Source organism: Penicillium digitatum, chromosome 2 (genome assembly GCF_016767815.1).
Source record: "Penicillium digitatum chromosome 2, complete sequence".
Lineage (NCBI taxonomy): Eukaryota > Fungi > Ascomycota > Eurotiomycetes > Eurotiales > Aspergillaceae > Penicillium > Penicillium digitatum.
The window spans coordinates 2,875,228-2,893,149 of NC_089385.1; the positions used below are offsets into that span (position 1 = coordinate 2,875,228).

Genomic DNA, 17,922 nt, shown 5'->3' on the forward strand with positions numbered 1-17,922 from the left:
TCTGTTACCATTTTTGAAGTGATCCAATATTCTACCGTGCTGTTTGAATTTTTTTGGGCACGTGTCTGTAAAATATTATCAAACCAAATTCAAATTTGTTTGTGTTTGTTTTTTGCGATTCAAGGCAAGCGGTCATCCTAGGCGGTCACTTCTATCGGTGACGTCACCGCCTCGGCTTTCTAATCTTCAACTCTTCCCTCTTCCTCGACTCAGAGTGAATTTCACTATGGACACCCTCGGTATCTATGTGCTGACCTTTAACTGTGCAAGAAACTTTGTCGATGTCGACGTATTCGCAGACCACTTCTTCGACGCACTCCCCGCGTCTGGTGCGGGGAGCTCCGCACCCGACCTGATTTTCCTCTCGTTACAAGAAATCGCACCCATTGCCCACTCGTTCCTCGGAGGATCTTATCTTTTTCCTTACGTTGATGCATTCCGCCGTACCGTCCAAAAAGCCTCGGCACAAAAATGGGACCAGCACTATGTGAACTTCCTCACGGAGAATACGGGCATGACAGGGCTGATGCTTTTCGCGCGCGAGGACACCCTGGGCAAAATCGCCTGGAAGGACACAGCCCAGGTCGGCCTTGGAGTTCAGGAAATGGGAAACAAGGGCGCGGTCGGGGCGCGCCTAGGATATGTTGTTGAAGGACACCCATCTCAGACCGTGGACCTCACTTTCGTCGCAGCGCATCTCGCTCCCATGGAGGATTCCTGTGAGCAAAGGAACCTGGACTGGAAAAGTATTGTTGAGCGCCTAGTATTTACCCATGACAGCAAGAAACCAGCAGAGAGGTCAAGCGTGGACGAGAACTCCAGCCTTCTCGAGGCCGCCGCATCGGCACATGCGGAGGGCAGTCGCAGAGATTTGTTCGCGCCAAATGCCTACCTATTCCTTGCCGGGGACCTGAACTACCGCACGGCAAACATCGGACCCTCGACTCGGGAGATTGAACAATTCCCTCGGCGCAATGTCGACCTCGATAATCCGTCGCACTATTCCCATCTTCTAAAGAAAGACCAGCTCGTACGCGAAATGAGCTATGGCAGGACCTTCCACAGTCTTTCTGAGGCGTCGATTGATTTCCCTCCGACGTACAAATACTCGGATGCCGCGCGCGAAGCTGTCCGTCGGGGCTTGGACACAGGTGATCATGAATGGAAATGGTCGAATCACCGTTGGCCCAGTTGGTGTGATCGAGTCCTTTACCTCGATAAGCCCTGGGTTGGCGAAGCTGGAAAGGTCAAGCCGCTTGCTTACGACGTACTGCCCCTCTTTGCACAGTCAGATCATCGCCCCGTTGCGCTCGTTGCATCGGTGCCGCTACGACCCTCTAGCGCTTCTTCAAACACCGAGAACATCCGTGCTGTGGCTCCATTCTCCATCGATCCGAATTGGAAATCCAAGCGAGACCTGGCGCGGCGAAAGGAGATTGTGGTGGGTGCAGTTGCGTATTTGGGACTGACCAGGGAAGGAAATGGGCTGCTGCTCGCATCGTTGCTTGGTCTATTCGGAGCGTGGTTCGTTCTTCGGTCTATGCTGGAGGTTTGAGTGATGGTGTGCTGAACGGCGCTCGGAGACTTCAATTTCCTACCCTTTTTTTAAAAAAATAAAAAAATCCGAATGCCGTTTCTTGTTGCCTCTTGGGTGTTTTCGGAAGAATATCATGCAATGCTGCCAGTCGCCAGATCCGGACACAGGATGAAAACAAAGTCCAGCGATTCCCCTTTCGCTTTGCGCAGTCAGGCTCCAAGGTTATTAATCGGGTTGCATCAGCAGCCTCAATCGAATGTCCTGTGACAACGGAACTCCCCGCATTTCTCCAAATGGGTCCCATCAGCTCCATCAGATAACTCAATGGTCCAACTTCCTGGCTGTAGTCTCAATTATGTACCATCAGACAATGCGATTGATGATTTCTCAGCAATAACCTAAACTAGGCAGTACTCTTTCTGGGCCAAGTCACATGAATCGAGCCGATCCGAAACGGTCAGGATGCATTCTGCAGGTGAGAAAGGAGGCGTTAAGGGCTGAGGGGGCGCCATGGCTTGAATTCTCGAGCAGATGAGGTCAGATTTCTTGCTTTTCTCCAATCCTCCGATTTTCGCTCTTTTCTGGCTCTGGGAGAAATACCCATGGCTGTGATGACTGAGCTGAGACTCTCTGCAGGGGACCTCACAGGTCTCTCGGATGTCGGATATATCGGATACAAGTGTATCCATGGATGGTTGGCTGTCACGGTCACTGCTGTCACAGTAAGGTTTCTCCCCTCTTCGGTCCCCTCCACTCTTTGGTTGCACCGGGTGATTTTTGATTTGGCGATGGTCCAGATGCCGAGGTACATCTTCGACTGTCTAGACTCCAATTGTTTCTGTTCCTGGTCCACTGTTCTTTCATCCATGGATGATGATGATGATGATGAATTCATTGACCCGTTTTAGCTCGCTTTAAATACATGCTGCTATGCGGGGGGTTGCGTCCCAGAGCCCGCTCCCGACGACAAATGGTGGTGCATTCCTTTTATCCATGGATCCAACTGCAGCCGTCCTAAAAATCCAAATGGTCTCTAATGATGCATCGGCTCTTTAATCATAAATACAATATCCGTAATAAATTGAAAAACAAGATAGGGTTGTAGCCCCAACCATTGACATGTGATAAATGGGACTGCCCACATGAACCGGTCAAGTGACCAGCAGAGAGCTTAATTTCCTGATTCTCCCAACCCAATTTTAAAAAGCCCTGGGCCACGTCTAGCCTTCAAGGCGTGTACGACGTTACGAAAGCATCGACAAGGGGAAATATGTAAAGAGGAAGTTTCATGTGAGGCGGTGTGTGGTCTGAACATGTATAGAGATCTTGACAGCCCGGAGTTTTCTGGAATGCACAGCACTGGATCTGACAGTAAGCCCTGCATTTTGGGCATCTCATTTCTTACTACGGAATATTTCTGGCTTGACTGAAAAAAAAAAATTTGAAAAAAAATTGAAAATGAAAAAAAAACCGGCCTGTGGGTCCACAACCTCTCTCTCCTCCATTGGGATGAAGGAGAAACCATACAAATGTAGGACCAAGTGAAAGGGCTATTGAATTGGATTGTTTTAGTGAAGCTTTGAGGCCTGGAAGATTAGATTGCTACTGGTTAATCCTGATGTATAAGGCAACAACAATCTTTGGACAGAGTAGAAGAAAAGGGGGTTGGATATACAGTGCTGATGATCAAAGAAAATGAGCAACACATGTCACTGACAAAACTGAACAGGAGAAAGTGGACAGCACAGAAGGATCGAAATGTTCCATGCAAACTTACAAACGAGCCTGAAAGGGAAAATCTAGGAATCCCCTGAGTTCGGTGGAGATTTTTCCAGAACCAAACCCAGCCCTCCAAAAGCTGTATGGAGGCCCAAGAGCCCAAGACCCAGCATTGGGAATCGAGGGGAATGTTTTCAATTTGAAACCCAGTGATCTGTATAGAATACTCAAAAGCAATCAAAAGGGAAAGTCAAAAAAGTGATCATCTCCTTCAATCAATGCACATATGTACTTACAATCGACTACTCTGTACCTACTTTCACGTTCATTGAAGAACGGAGTACCTCATCCGAAGCTTAACGGTTTGGTTTGCAGGTTGTTTCGCAATTTACCCGTGTCAGGTGCTCCACCTGTCCCTGCAATATACAACATCCATACGAGACTGCAAGTCATTCTGCGATCCTGACGATGCATCGTACCTTTTTTTCAATGTATGGTGGATCCTTTATTGGCCGCCTTCATGCACCGAAGACCAGCATTTGAACCGATCAACCCGCACGTACGGGCCAAGGGATCAAGATCGACCGATCGTTGCAGTATGAGAATCTCCAAAGTATTTAGTAAGTTGTATGTGTTCCATAACAAAGATAACTCAGATATTAACAAACGTTGAAAAAAGGCTGGGAAGCACTTCCAAGTGTGCCCAATGCTACCTAGAGTCCCGTCAAGAAATCACCAAAAGCCGAACAAAGAAATTGATTCAGATAGAGAGATTAAAGAAAACAACCAAAAAAAATTTTAAAATTGGTAAGAAAAAAAAAATTATAAAACAAGTGTTTTAAAAAAAAAATTAAAAAAAGAGCTAATTATAATATAAAACAGAAAAAAAAATATTTACCAACCCCAGCAAGCAGCCGTAATAAAATGGAACCCTAAAAATTCTAATCCTCCTATTTCACTGCCTAGAATTGTCTTCGTTGGGTTGTTTAATGTGTTGTAAGCCATCTTTTAAGCCTCTGATATAAACCCCTTCACCTTCTCCCAAGATCTTCTCTTCCTTCAAAGTCTTCTCTAGCTTTAACCCTTGTGGCTGAAATTTCTATTCTCCCAACCTTGAACCTCCGACGTCATCGTGTTGTACTGCACAATCTAGGCCTTGATCCTTATTATCCGTTTAATCTCGAGTCTAGTCTACTTCTTTCCTGTTCTTCTCGCTCTTTGAGATCCAACTCAACTCCCTTTGTTGACCAGCATCTGATCTCTACACCACCCCGGTCAATATCTACCATGTATTCCTGCGCAAACTATCCCCGTGGGTGCCGAGGCCGTGTTAACCGACAAGGAGCGAAATGCTCTGACTGTGTTGTATGTGATCATTAAATTTACATCTTTGAATTTGCCTTTGCAAACAAAAAAGCCATTCACAGAGATACTTATACAAAAAAAACTTACACCTTTGACAGTCTCTAAATTTGCGCCGCCCAGCTTTCGCTTCGCCATTCGCCCAACCACGCGATTACAAGCGCGCGCTGCCCTCAGAGCTCTTTGGCGAGCTTGCATCCAAAGCATCTGAACCTGAGCTGTCATGAACACGACGCTCGCACATTCCGGGACGGTCCGGAGAATAGCCCAGCTCCTCGCTAGGTTGTATCCTGCCGGCTGGGATTCACCTCGCAAGGCCCACGGCCACTTTCTTTGTTGTTTTTTATTTGCCTCTCTCTCTCTCTTTTGCATCGCCAGGGGTTCCTTTGTTATGTTCGGTGGCCGTTTTCTATTTCCTTTGATGCCAAATTTCCTGATTCCCTCTACCTCGCCTCTTTGATTTCGTCTGGACTCTCTACATTGGCCGGACTAATGAGCGAGCTTCCACGAATCTCCTTTTAGGAACAGAGAAACTTGGTATGGAAATCATGGAAATCGCTCTATTCACTCACTTGGGTTTGCTTCTAGGACAAAGAACGGCCTGCCTCTTTTTTTTTGTTCTGCATGGAGGATAGATCACTTTTTTCTTTTTTTTCGCATGGATACCTATGGACACGGATCTGCCACTGGAGGGCAGTGGCGCTGATGGATTGGGTTCTTTCAACTCCCCGGTTGGTCGTTGATCGACCCCTTCTTTTCCCTGCGCACATGTGTGCTTTAATATCCTGGTTTGACTTTGGTTCTGGTTTTTATGTCCCATTTTTATGCTCTCTTTACCTGATGTCGACTCTTTTCTTTGTGAACGGTGATGCCATACCCCTCTGTTGTACTGCTCTTCCTATCATATGACCATTTCCCATAGTGCTCTATACCTATTAACAGCATCGATACTGTCATGCTTGACCATCTGATCCCATTTTGATCCCATCTAGAACTAAATCAAAAGGTTCAGCCCTGTCGGCAAGATTCCTAATCCATCCTCAAACCCGACACCCACTTCGGTACCCAACCCTTGCAGGAAGCAGCATGTTCGGGTCTAAAGGGACATACGCTCAGCCGCAGTGCCGCAAGGGGCTGTGAAGTTTGGGCCCCAAAGCCCCCCTCTCACTTACCCGTCGTGGGCACCCGGCTAGTCCTAACAATTTTCAGCCTCAATACATCCCGCATCTCACATTGAAACAGAGATCGGAACTCAATAGACCAGAAAAAGGTAAAATTAAATTTTATTTTTTCCTTAAAAAAAAAGGATACTTCAAGGATAGAATAGAGATACGATCTGCACACACCCCGCCCATCTCTCGGCTCACTTAACACCTAAGAACCTCTCACCAGACGTGCCTTCCTCCTCATCAGCACTCAGCCCATTTCTGTCGTGTCGCATCATCCCCTCGGATCCGCTGCACAATACCGAATCAACCGAAACAACCCCTGTAGCTAGATTCCAGTCAGCATCTAGACCTCGCCCAAATCTACAGATCTACGCCTTGCAATATATGCGTGGGTGGCATGCTCCTGTTCCTTCTACTAGTCAATAGCCGGAGGGGGCTATGTTGCACGCAGGTTTTCGGGTTAGGCAGTAATGGTAATTGTGCGAGGCTCAGTACGACCTGCGCCGTCGATCGGGTATTGTTGATAGCTCATTTTATGTAGGGGTTATCCCTGCTGGTGGGCGCACACAAATCTACAATGCACAAATTTTTGGTGGTATTGGATTGACGCCGTTATGGCTTAATTTGATTACCTATCAGAAGGGGGGGGGCAGTTTTTTTTTTTTTTTTCAGGTTGTGCTAGGTCAGGTGGTACGGGTATTTCGGGCGGTCTAGACTGAGCTGGGCCTGGCTTTTTTCGGAGAATTCTTGGTTCCGAGGGGCTGCAATCTATAGAATTGCGTGTATGTACCTTTCAAGGTATGGATCGGGCATGTCGCACCTTGACTACCGAGGAACGGTGGAAAAAGGGGCGCTTACTCCGTAATTCGTAGTACTCTGTACAATATAGGAGAATGCCAAAGAAAAGGAACTATGTAGATCACTTGTCTCAGAGATAGCTAGGTTCCACTCTTGGTGTTTTGTCCACATCTGAAACTAGTGTCGATTTTGTCTATAGTATTGCAAGGTAAACATTTCCCCTCGGGTAAAAGTGACGGCCCGGGGTCAACCGAACAGCATTATGAACAAGGGATCAGGGGCTGGTCAACCAATAAGACGCTCAAAATCAGAATCGAAAAAAACAAAAAAAAAAAAAAAAACATAGAACCAAAACTCACATTCCACAGTTGGATTTTGTCAAATTTGGGCTCCATCCGAATGTAAAACAAAGCCCAGTGGGATAAGCTAACCAAGGAGCCTAGTGTTAAATATGCTTCTAGCCGCTTCTACTGGCCTTCTCTACCGTTTCTCTTTTTGTTCTCTAGCGTGGAAATTTCAAGCCCCTTTTTTCTATTTTCTTTTTTTTCCCGTCTTTGGGGTAATTTTCTACGCCCAGCCACATGCCACATACGGAGAGTGTTACGGAGTAGGGGATCGATCGCTGTTTCAGGAACTGTGGGGAATCCAGCACGTTCCATCTCCACGGGATGTTCTGCTCATGAGAACGATGCTCTAGCTCGTTTGGAATCTCTCAGATCTGTTGATCGCCGTGGGAAGGATAATCGGATAATCGGATAGTCGGTGTGGCGTTTACAATTCCCGTTGACACTTGGGTAAATCTGGGAATAGGATTTGTTGATGTTTGTGCCGAAGTCCTGCCGGGTATGTCTCTGGGCACTATATATTTACAGATCTAACATATTGCATGGCATCCCTTGACTTATTAAGATACGTCCCTATCTAGAAGAGGAAATTTTAACGGACGACCGTGTTTGCCGGGCTAATTACCTAGATTAATGCTATATTAACTAGTCTCCCATCCCCCTAATATACTGACGCAGTGGCAACATGATGTGCAGGTAGCCAATCCTCATCAAGATCCGAAAATTAATAGGATTTCAGAAAGTCTAGAACGCGAGAAAAGGAGTCAAATTCAAATCCATGACCCGTGAGCTTGTCTGCATTCAACAATCGAGCCAAAGTGGATATCCTACATTTGCATGTGCCCGAACACGAACCTCCACATCCACCGTGCCCTGTAGGCGACCAAAGACCCCTGTTTGAATCTCTAATCCGATACAGAAGTGTCAAACTGCTAAACGGGCTGCGGTGGAGATGTACCCGGTCGGATCGACGATGTAGGTACGCCTCTCGGCTACAGTTACCACTTGATTATTTGTCCCGGTCCGGAACGCGCCATTAGGTTTGGATGATAAGCGCGGAACGGCTGAAAAGTCGACTCGGCCGGTGTGTTTGGTCCCCCGGTTGAAGAACCGCTTTGGGGCCTCTCATCTCGGGTCGGGCGCACGTTGCGTGGACACCGGCACTTAGCGGAAGAACTTAGCGATGGATGGTTTTTGCCGACACAGTGAGAACCACATGTTGGACCTTGGTTCGATGTGAGTTGGGAATTTATATGTTAGGCTTTCTTGGTGGATCCATTGTTCGGAGCTCGGAAGTGGATTTTACGGCCCTAACCCATAAAGAGGCTTAAAATTTCAGTTTGTGTTCAACACAGCTTCTAGATGTTTCTGGTGCAATCGTCTAGACATCCAAAATCTGCCGGCACACCCATTGTGCGGTCTGGGTGTGGAGTGTCCAATCTCACTCGTCTTCCAAAGTTTCTGTGTCGGTAGCTTCCGTACCATGCTTACCTGTGTTACAGGCCTTTCCAAGTGCCTCGAAAACAACTACCTGATCTCTCATGTAGCTATCTACAGAAGCTCATTTAACGATGGAAGTAGGCTTTTGGTCTGGGTTGGCATATGGACTCTCGTTGGAGATTTCCTCAATGAATCCTTTCACACATCGGCGGACTAGATCTGCAGCCGCAGAAAATGCTACGTTGTTTTGAGAATCACGCTGAGAGTCACGGGCTGGCTGTTGCTTTTGCTTTCCTTTTTCCTTCGGCTTAAGCAAGCGATCGCCTCCCGTGCTGCTGAGAATATCGTAGCCTATTCTGAACCCTGAGGACGTATGGGCCACAAAAAGGATGTACACATGGCTGCGGTGATTTGTAGCTTCCGTTGTGTGTATCTTGATGGGAACTGGTGTGTCTTTGGCTGGCGATTTGCTGTGAGAGTCGCCACCAGATAGAGGCAAATTAGAGCGTTGAGCAAAAATCGACGGATCCATCTTTCTCATTTCACAGCGGAGAGCGTGTTGAGTGAGCTGCTCAATAAATTGGCGAACAGTACTCCCTGTTCCCTCTTCTTGATCCGCGTTGAGAGTGGGTTGATCCGGTGCTAGCACTGTGATGTCAATTTGCGTGATTTTGCCGCGATTGTGATCCATTATACTAATCCGTGGGAAGCTGCATTGAGGCTCGGCTGTCCGGTCTTCTTTGAATGACTCGTTGGTTTGAGTCGGGTCATCCGGATTATGTCGATATCCAAGTGTGTGTATGAGAAAAGTGACTGCTCCAAGGTCAACTGGTCCCGTTGTCCAGCCACGCTTATGAAGAATAATGGACAAGGGAGGCAATCCAAGTTTGGAGAAATTGGGCACCATAACTTGCGCTGCATAGTCATATGATGGAGAATAAGTAGCATTCGTTCCACCAGTTATGCTCACTGTAATGAAGGGACCAGCCGCCTGAGATCCAACATGAAGTAGATACGGATAGATGGCCTGAAAGACGAGAAAGATGGCTCCGGCAGTCGTGAGCTTGATGTCGTATTCGGACTTTACATTGACTTCCGACAAGTCCAGCAGAGGCCCGCTTTTCGATCTGGTTGACTGTGGAAAGAAGCTCAATGACTGGGAGCCAACCTCGCCTCCCGAGACTTTGCTGCTGCTAATCTCGACCAACAGCTTCACTGATGCAGCATGAGATCTCTTAAGTCCCTTCTTTCCCTCTCTGTTCCCGCGGACATGATCAATGCTAACTGGACGACCAGTCAATGCAGACAGCCCAATTGCAATGCGAACTAGCTGCCCACCTCCTTCCAGAGTTTGGCCGTTCAAATGGACATGATTCAATTTGGATGAAGTGGATCGCAAGGCCGCCATTTCAGACAAGTTGAGTTATACTTGACGCTGATATCTTGAAGCCTCTCGAGCATTTGTGCAAAAGAAACAAGTTACAATTTTCACTTCAACTAGTCTCACCTTCGTTTGGTCATCCTGAGGCTGCGTCATCTTGGTATGAGTCACCATTAGGGGGGGGGCAGTCTACATTCCCAGGGGACTCTTCACGCTTAGCGAAGACCTAACTCTGAATATAACCAAATCGAGATTAATCTGAGAAATACGCTGAAATGAGTGGAATAGATGTAGAAATGGCAGTTGCCATGAAGTTATTTTTGTTCCTTCCGTGGTGATACTTCCTTCTATGAGAGAAGTGAGTATCTCGTCTTGAATCTTCCCTCTTCAAATCCCCAAATCCCTTCTCTAAATTTCGTCTCTCAATACTTCTGTAGTTATATACCCTGCAGACCTTTTGTAACATGTTTTCATCTACATCCAATACACGCAGCCTAAGAAGGACCATGTCCACCCGTTCAATACGAAAGCCGCGACGATCAGCCCCGGAGAACCCCGATTTTGCCATGCAGCATGCAACCGCTGCAACTGCAGCTTCGCGGGCAATGCGCTTGAGTCAAAACTCGTCTCGTGAATCAAGAAACCCTTACGAAAGGCTAGGTGGTCCAGGAAATGTGGCCATCCCTCGAAGGTGTCCCGGATCGAGCCTTCGGAGCACCAATGATAGCTCGTCGGTCAGTCAGGGCGACATGCCTAAAGTCTCAAAGCCTCGCCTGTCCAAGGAAAGGACTGGTACATCGGCTCGAAGTCATTGCTTCGATGACCCTGCCGCTCTTCCACCAATCACAGAACTTGACGGACTCGATGGGCGAGATAGCTCAGTGCCCTCTTCATATCGTCGATTGCGCAAGGCCAAGTCAATGTTCTCGACCAGGCAGCGAACTTCACAGACCCCATATGGAGTGCCTTCCCTTCCTTGTGGTGATCCACTTGACCCCGAGCGCAGCCCTGGATTTCAGCTGCCGCGAACAATGAGACGATCCTTGTCTTTTCTTCGAGGAAGTTGTCAATCCACACCAGTCAGTCCAACTGCTAAGGGTCATGATGCAGCTATTCAGCTTGCCCGTAGCCAATTTTCCCACGATCCCCACAGTAGTTTTCAAACTCGCCGGTCGTCTTTCTTGCTCAGACGCAAGAAGGAGCACAGGCCATTTCGAAAATCGTTTCGGGCCACGAGTGAAGGTGGTTTCGATACTGGGCGTTCTCATCGGTCCATTTCAACCTCCATCAAAAATAAATTCAGACGCGTGTTTGGGTTTTCCAAGTTGCCGGATCAACAATCTGCGCCACTTGGTGACCCAAAGGATTCTGAGGCGCCTGTGGCAACTCCGGTTGGGAAAAGCACAGAAAAATGCTCTCCACGCAAACTTACTGCCACTGAAGACGGTATTTACTCCAACGATTTCCAGCCAATGCCCCAGTCACCCAGCCGTGATATTCTCTGCACTTCCAATTCGCGCGTCACCAGTTGGGCTGATTCAACCATGCCAAACACAGTTACAGGCCGGAAGCAAGGACATCGCCAATCTCTCTCTTTAATCAGAGAGGACGGGGATCCGTACCAGCAAATACCACGGACGCCTGTGATGGAAGATACCGAAAATGAGTCTCCTTTGGCTGTGAGAGCGAGCCCTCAACGAATTAGCATTGTTGACAGTCAAGATTTGTACACTGCGTTGATGAAACAGATGGCCCACAACTCCATGTTCGATCCCAATGAGGAGATGGTTTTCGGCAATGTGCCACAGCATCGTGTGATTCCAGAGCGAACGAACTCGGTCTACTCTCAACGTGGCCGACGCAGTATCCGTCCTGTCCCAAGCCAAGAATCCTTGACCTCGCCTGCTTCATTTGCAACAGCACGCGGTGGTGACCAATCTAGTCCACGAAATTATCCGCGCTCAGCAAAGTCGATGCAAGTTTCTCGACACATGGCGTCTCAGGTAAAAAATGAACGTGTGACTGCTGCTTTAGACAAAAGATCGCCGCAATCAACGGACGCCTTGACTGAAGAATCGGATGGGGATAATGGTAGCGTTATTGTTTCTCGCGTCCGGGCCTCGAAAAGAGACATGGTTTCCCCAAGTGTCTATTCCCGGACCACCAGTGGCAATACCCCAACAAGAACTGACAATGCCGATACGAAGGTCCATGACGAACCAGGAACAGCAACCATCTTTACTCCACAGCGGACAATATACAGCTCACCCAATCGTGCCTATTGGGCTTCGTCTCCCCCACCTCAGGTGAATCCCAGTGCGGACTGGCAGCGGTGGATGAGCTCGCAGATCGAAAGAATTGAGCAGGCAAGCCCCACAAGGGAACATATCAGAGAGTATGCACAATACCAGGACGATGATGAGTACTTTACCAGCATAGCTCGACGAGCTCCTATCGCTATCTCCGCTCCCGCTTCATCAACTCTACTAAAGGTTCCAGACAGCCAGAATATCACCGAGCGCCAAGCTTCGGCTGAGAACAAAGTCCCGTCACAGAGCAATTTCTCCCGTCCATTAATCCAGCCTTCCGGCATGCGAACCACCATGCCACTGCAGATAACTAAGTCGGAAAATAAGGTGCAGGCTCACGCCAACTCATTAGCTGTGGAGACTGCTGCTCAGTCTGGTGAAAATGTTTCACCTAAACCCATTGCTTATCATCAAGAACCGTCGCCAATTCGACTGAGGTCCGGGAACATGCAGCCACCAGAGTCCCCGACCCCGAAGGGAGTGGGGGCAAAGCGATCCTGGACCAAAGAGCAACAGCGACGACGCTATTCAGCCAGGCGTGCTCCGATCGCCCAAGATAGCAGGATTAATCACTTCCGGTCCATGCGCACCCAACGAGACAACCGTGCAAGCAATGAGAACGCACGGCAGCAGGATGAGTACACTGACATGGTGGAGAGCTACCAGCAACTTCAAGACATTCAGTCCACGGTCTCTAGCAAGCGTATGGTTGATATGTTCTTGGACAGTCGCCGTCGACAAATGGGCGAAGTCCCTGACAACGATACAACCACTGAGGCCTTTCTTTGAACGTGAGAAAGAACTCTTTCTTCTATTGGAATAACTCGTGGGGCATTTCCCTTTTTTTTTTGGCTCTGTCTTATTCTTTCGAAGACCTTGACAATTCATTCGCTCATTCATCTATCACTTTGGGGACTTGCATACTAAAGCTCCAGGTTGGAGTTGGGTAGTATGTTTACCTGATGTGGAAGTATGGAAAGCAGCCATTATTATCTTTTATTATTTGCGCCTAATCCAAAAAAAAAAAAAGCTTGTTAAGATATTCATTCCACCTAGAAGAAAATGGTTGTCAACTGATGCAAAAAAAGAAAAAAGAAAAAAGAAATCTCTCCCTCGGGGAATCGAACCCCGGTCTCCCGCGCTTATCGGTGTTAATGACAAGCGGAAATCATCACCACTAGACCAAGGAAGATGCGATGGTCGAGTTGCTGCTCGACCACTCGACGGATTGATGAAAAGTCTGAGAATCATTAATTTTATGAATGATGACTTGGTGTCATAAAGCAGTCAAATTCCAATATTCAACCATTGTAGTTTCGATAAATATTTGATCCAAACAATTGTTGAAGGTAAATAAATTATGTGGTCTAACGCATCCTGAATGAGGTTTTACTTCACTTTCGAAAAGGGGGAGGAATTGTATAAAAATTACATGAAGCTTACTATATATTTTCGTCAACTGCAATGTCCGAGGCATCCGCCTTGAATCGCGTTTAAGCTTCAGCCGTGACTGATATGTCTGTGAGTTACCACATACAACCTTAGCATCTTTTTCGTCTTATATTGCACCTAACGATTCTGATTTCTCGCAGAGAGTCACCGTAGAGAGAAAATAAGTTGCGGTCGAAATAGGTGCTTTCGTCTTTCGAACAGTTTGTTCAGCCACTGGTATCCACGCGTGGCATTAAGTGGATCACTGCGTGTAAGTAAGCGCTCCTTGTAGGGATTTCCCATGTAGGGATTAGCCGTGTGGGTATTGACCGAGCTGAAGCCAATCATGCCATGTAGATATTCTTCAAGTAGGTAATTGCCATGTAGGTATACCCCTTGTGGGTATTGTCCACGCATAAGAGAAGAGGAATGGCCACGTTTTTGTGTAGCACCAGCAAGTAGTCCAAGGGAAATAACACATAAATCCAACAATGGATGTTTTCCTGGACATTCTGGATACATTGGTCTTCGACCGGTGCTACGCATTTCTCTCGCCCGACCCAGCAGCAACTTTCAGCAATGAAACTTTACCCGCTGCCAATTTGAATCGACATGTCAAGGTTTATTACCCCATGCAGCCCTCAAAATGGGCCGAGGCAAGCCTTTGGAAGAGAGATGACATGGCCAGACAAGCATTGTCGTTGTATGCGATCACATGGTTCGTCATTTCACTCGAAAAACAATATTCCAGCAACTGATTGGGATCTCACTGTGAAAACTAGGCTTTTCGCAATGATCATGTACCTCCTCGGTAGCCTGCTACTATACCACACTTTATTCGACAAAAGGCTGCTCAAGCACCCGCGATTCCTCCCAGACCAGATCAAACTCGAGATCTACCAAGGAATCTCTGCAATTCCAGTAATGGCTCTCCTCACCGTCCCCTTTTTCATAGCCGAGATCCGAGGATGGTCAAAGCTATATGATTTCACCAGCGAGTCCCCGTTCTTCGGATACACCTTGCTGCAATATCCATTGTTCATTTGCTTCACAGATAGCGGGATTTATTGGATCCATCGTGGCCTGCATCACCCTTTCTTTTACCGCTGGCTTCACAAACCACACCATAAATGGGCAGTACCGACGCCGTTCGCCAGTTATGCGTTTCATCCGTTGGATGGATGGTCGCAGAGTCTGCCCTACCATGTCTACCCGTTGATTTTTCCGCTGCAGAAAGGTGCATACTTGGGGCTGTTCATCTTCGTTACCGTTTGGACAGTGCTGATCCGTGAGTTTTTTTTGATCACTCTGAACTGAAGGCATTATAGCTTACACTGATTCCTGCAGATGATGCCGAGTACATGCCAGGATCGGAGATTATTAACGGCGCTTCTTGTCATACGATGCATCACCTGCACTTCAACTATAATTATGGGCAGTTTACAACAGCGTGGGATCGTCTCGGAGGAACATACCGAAGACCTAAGGGGGATAACTTTATGGAAAGCCAGGATAAAACCGGGAACGAGAAACTTACAAACAAGCGTGATTGAGATGGATATCCCATTTTGGGGATCTCTTTGTATTTTAATTGTACCAGAATAGTCGACCGCCTATACGGCCTCTGTTACTGAGGAGGTCGTCATTTGGTTCGAGATGTTTCATATGTAAAATTACAATGCAATGTATTTTGAATGTTTCTTAAGTTTTCAGGTGTTGAAGAATGAAAATAATCAGCCGCAAAATGCAGCATGCGTTCGGTGAAAAGAGAAATTTTCTTGTACAGTATTTGACTCTATTGTGTTTATGTTCAGGGTCTATGGCGCGCTTTGGTGACACCATTGAATAAATTCATTCAAATTCCCCAAATCATCAGTAGCAGTGTTGTCCATATAACTAAGGCTGACATCATCTCTGCTGGAAGCATCTAGCGTGGCATTCAACAACCACCAAAGTTCTTGAGCGTGTTTTGGATACCCGAGGTGAAGGAATTGATCCTTATTCAAGAGACCGATGACAGAATCCCAAATGCGCTTCCAATTATCAGACGCACAGCGTATTTTATCGAGCGATAGGTATCTTAATAAGCCCGCTCTCGCTTGGAATGCGAGAGAGTTAATAGCTGTTGCGACATGCTTAGTAATTTGATCGATTCGCTGACTTCGGTCATCAACATACCATAAATCAGGATCAAGAGATGTTCCACGGATACCGAAAGACCCCATGTTATTGGGCCATTATTTGCAGTGGTTTCGAGCAACTGCGTGATGACATCCTTGAAGGGAGGAAGCGGGAGCTCTGTCGAGTGCGACATGGCAATTCTGCTAAAGGAAGACGCGCTTTCGGCTTCCCATAACCCGGCACTCCAAGGAAAATGACAGTCCATCTCAAAGACCGATATTGATGGGTGGTTTTTGAAGCAGACTGTAAGGAAACCATCCGCTAGAAAGACCCAACAGGCGATACTTGGAGCTGGTTAGCGATGCATCTCAAAAATCCCCCTAAAAATAGGACAACATAAGAATGAAAAAAAAGGGAAATGTAAGGTACCGTATACACACTTCCTCTGCCACCAGTTTTTTCCAAGTATTCTCATCACAAACCGTTGGAGCTGTTCCTCGCTTGAGCTGGAAAATCCCCAAGGACCGTATGGTGGATACCAAACATGGATGTCGGACGATGCGAATGCGACGTCTTGTTTGCATATTGTCTTGTCCAAATTGAAGCATCTCGATAATAAGGGCACTTTGTAGTAGCTGAACAGTTGATAAAAGTTGGGATTGTTCTTTTGGTGAAGCGAGTGTTGATAGCTCCGCAATTTTCCGAAATATGTACTCTTCTGCGACGTCGAAGAGACTGGATGGCAGGGCTCCTCCATCCAATGGAATAGTGTATGTGGCACCGGATAAGAAAATCGAGAGTAAAAGAGGATTGGAGACATTTCCTGGGTCGAAGGTTGGAAAATGCACCACGGGTAAGTGCCAGTGCAGGGAATGGAAGAACGCAGAGATAGAAGCAGAGATGTTGGAAACCCCTAAGAGGGTAGAAAGTTCCATAAAATCAAGCGCACTTAGCGTTCCTGTGCTCCCGAGACCCATCGACTTTGAAGTATCGACCAATTCTGTCATGATCTCGGACAGTTGGTTGGAAAGCTTTGAAGGGAAGAGTGTATCAAGGTTGAACTGAAGTAGATAATCATCTGTGAAAGAGGGCAGAGTCGATGGTATTTGGAAAGGGAGATTTGTGAGTTGAAAATCACTACCAAAAGCCGACATAGGATCAGTGGGAACGAGGGCATCTTCGATATGGGAATTGAGTGTTTCAAGGTTTCGTCGAACAGAACATTTTGCGGTCTCCCCAATTGCCAGCCTATCCCGTTGAAAGGATGGATTGGCAAAATGCTGGAGGAAAGAAAATGATCCACTCTCCGGGGTGGCTCGGGATGTGGTTGTAGACGGCGAGGGTGAGGCTACTGCAGTGCAACTGGAATCCCGGGAAGGTGTCTCTTGGGTGACGAAAGTGCATTGTCGTCCAAGGGAACGACAGCGAGAGCATGGTAACTTCCTGTCGCAAGATGCTTTGGCAAAGAAGCATAGCTCACAGGAATGCCTTTTCCTGCCCGGTTTGGCTGCAGGAGGCGCAGGCTGGTTGAATTTTTTGGCACAGGTTTTGACATGTCTTCGTGTGACCTCTCTTTCAAAGCATTAGATAATATTCGTTATTTATAAGATTCTTTGCATACGGCTTAAGAAATGCTTTCTTGCATAAAGGGCAGCTGGAAGTGAGCTGCTGTGTATCTGGGCTGTGGTCAGCTTATTCATATTTGTCATTGAGATCGGACCTTACGGGTCGCTTCATGGCGAATTAAATGAGTCTTCCTCTGATAGGCTTTTTCGCACCGTGGACATCGAAACATGACGTCGAAAGCAGCCTTTGTTGTCTCAAAGGCCGAGGAAGAAAAAAAAAAAAAGGAAAGGGGCACGGCTACGATAGTCAATGCGTGGACAATTGGCATCCGTGCGTGGCCGGATCACAAAGCAGATTAATTCTCGAGTCGCAAAAATTTGAAGTTCAATTTTAACAGTTTAACTTCTGTCGATGAACGTCTTGATGGTTAGAAGGACTATGGAGTACTTCGTAAAAAAAAATTCCGATCCAATTTTGTTACTCCAGCAATGCAGGTCCGAGTACAGAGTACAGAGCACAGCCCTAAGATTTCAAACCACTAATCATGACTGGGGCTGTGTTTACTCCGTAGACCCTGTCTTTCTATGTAAAGCCTACAAGGGTAAATGATGAACCGTAAGATAAGAGTTCTGTATGCTATGACTTGCTAAAGAATGACTTCCTCCTGGCGGGTCACTGGGATCTTATATTTATAATCACCGGTTGCAACGGGAGGGGGGGGGGGGGGGGGGGTGATTTGTTAGAT

General features: G+C 47.1%; 7 protein-coding genes and 1 non-coding gene across 8 annotated transcripts; 4 read left to right on the top strand and 4 right to left on the bottom strand.

The window, feature by feature from the left end:
* Positions 1 to 226: 226 nt before the first annotated feature.
* Positions 227 to 914, top strand: Pdw03_7062 (Inositol 5-phosphatase, putative; the record flags this gene model as incomplete). The annotated part of the gene is made up of 2 exons (XM_066101542.1): positions 227 to 719; positions 781 to 914. 2 exons carry the CDS (start codon positions 227 to 229, stop codon positions 912 to 914), a joined length of 627 nt encoding a protein of 208 aa, XP_065956625.1.
* Positions 915 to 1,012: 98 nt separating this feature from the next.
* On the bottom strand, positions 1,013 to 1,850 carry Pdw03_7063 (uncharacterized protein; the record flags this gene model as incomplete). The annotated part of the gene is made up of 5 exons (XM_066101543.1): positions 1,013 to 1,207; positions 1,265 to 1,278; positions 1,332 to 1,417; positions 1,471 to 1,538; positions 1,599 to 1,850. The coding sequence occupies 5 exons, from the start codon at positions 1,848 to 1,850 to the stop codon at positions 1,013 to 1,015; spliced, it is 615 nt and encodes a 204-aa protein (XP_065956626.1).
* Positions 1,851 to 4,543: 2,693 nt separating this feature from the next.
* On the top strand, positions 4,544 to 4,845 carry Pdw03_7064 (uncharacterized protein; the record flags this gene model as incomplete). Its single annotated transcript, XM_014678788.2, has 2 exons — positions 4,544 to 4,621; positions 4,720 to 4,845. 2 exons carry the CDS (start codon positions 4,544 to 4,546, stop codon positions 4,843 to 4,845), a joined length of 204 nt encoding a protein of 67 aa, XP_014534274.2.
* A 3,645-nt stretch (positions 4,846 to 8,490) lies between these two features.
* On the bottom strand, positions 8,491 to 9,777 carry Pdw03_7065 (RNA 3'-terminal phosphate cyclase, putative; the record flags this gene model as incomplete). The annotated part of the gene is made up of 1 exon (XM_014678787.1): positions 8,491 to 9,777. One exon carries the CDS (start codon positions 9,775 to 9,777, stop codon positions 8,491 to 8,493), a length of 1,287 nt encoding a protein of 428 aa, XP_014534273.1.
* Positions 9,778 to 10,256: 479 nt separating this feature from the next.
* On the top strand, positions 10,257 to 12,848 carry Pdw03_7066 (uncharacterized protein; the record flags this gene model as incomplete). Its single annotated transcript, XM_014678786.2, has 1 exon — positions 10,257 to 12,848. The coding sequence occupies one exon, from the start codon at positions 10,257 to 10,259 to the stop codon at positions 12,846 to 12,848; it is 2,592 nt and encodes an 863-aa protein (XP_014534272.2).
* A 317-nt stretch (positions 12,849 to 13,165) lies between these two features.
* Positions 13,166 to 13,251, bottom strand: Pdw03_tRNA85. Its single transcript has one exon. It is a non-coding gene; the product is annotated as a tRNA-Asp (tRNA).
* Positions 13,252 to 13,981: 730 nt separating this feature from the next.
* Pdw03_7067 (Fatty acid hydroxylase) lies at positions 13,982 to 15,043 on the top strand (the record flags this gene model as incomplete). The annotated part of the gene is made up of 3 exons (XM_014678785.1): positions 13,982 to 14,208; positions 14,273 to 14,778; positions 14,838 to 15,043. The coding sequence occupies 3 exons, from the start codon at positions 13,982 to 13,984 to the stop codon at positions 15,041 to 15,043; spliced, it is 939 nt and encodes a 312-aa protein (XP_014534271.1).
* A 264-nt stretch (positions 15,044 to 15,307) lies between these two features.
* On the bottom strand, positions 15,308 to 17,348 carry Pdw03_7068 (Fungal transcriptional regulatory protein, N-terminal; the record flags this gene model as incomplete). The annotated part of the gene is made up of 6 exons (XM_066101544.1): positions 15,308 to 15,612; positions 15,669 to 15,955; positions 16,041 to 16,859; positions 16,964 to 17,183; positions 17,233 to 17,287; positions 17,337 to 17,348. The coding sequence occupies 6 exons, from the start codon at positions 17,346 to 17,348 to the stop codon at positions 15,308 to 15,310; spliced, it is 1,698 nt and encodes a 565-aa protein (XP_065956627.1).
* Positions 17,349 to 17,922: the final 574 nt, after the last annotated feature.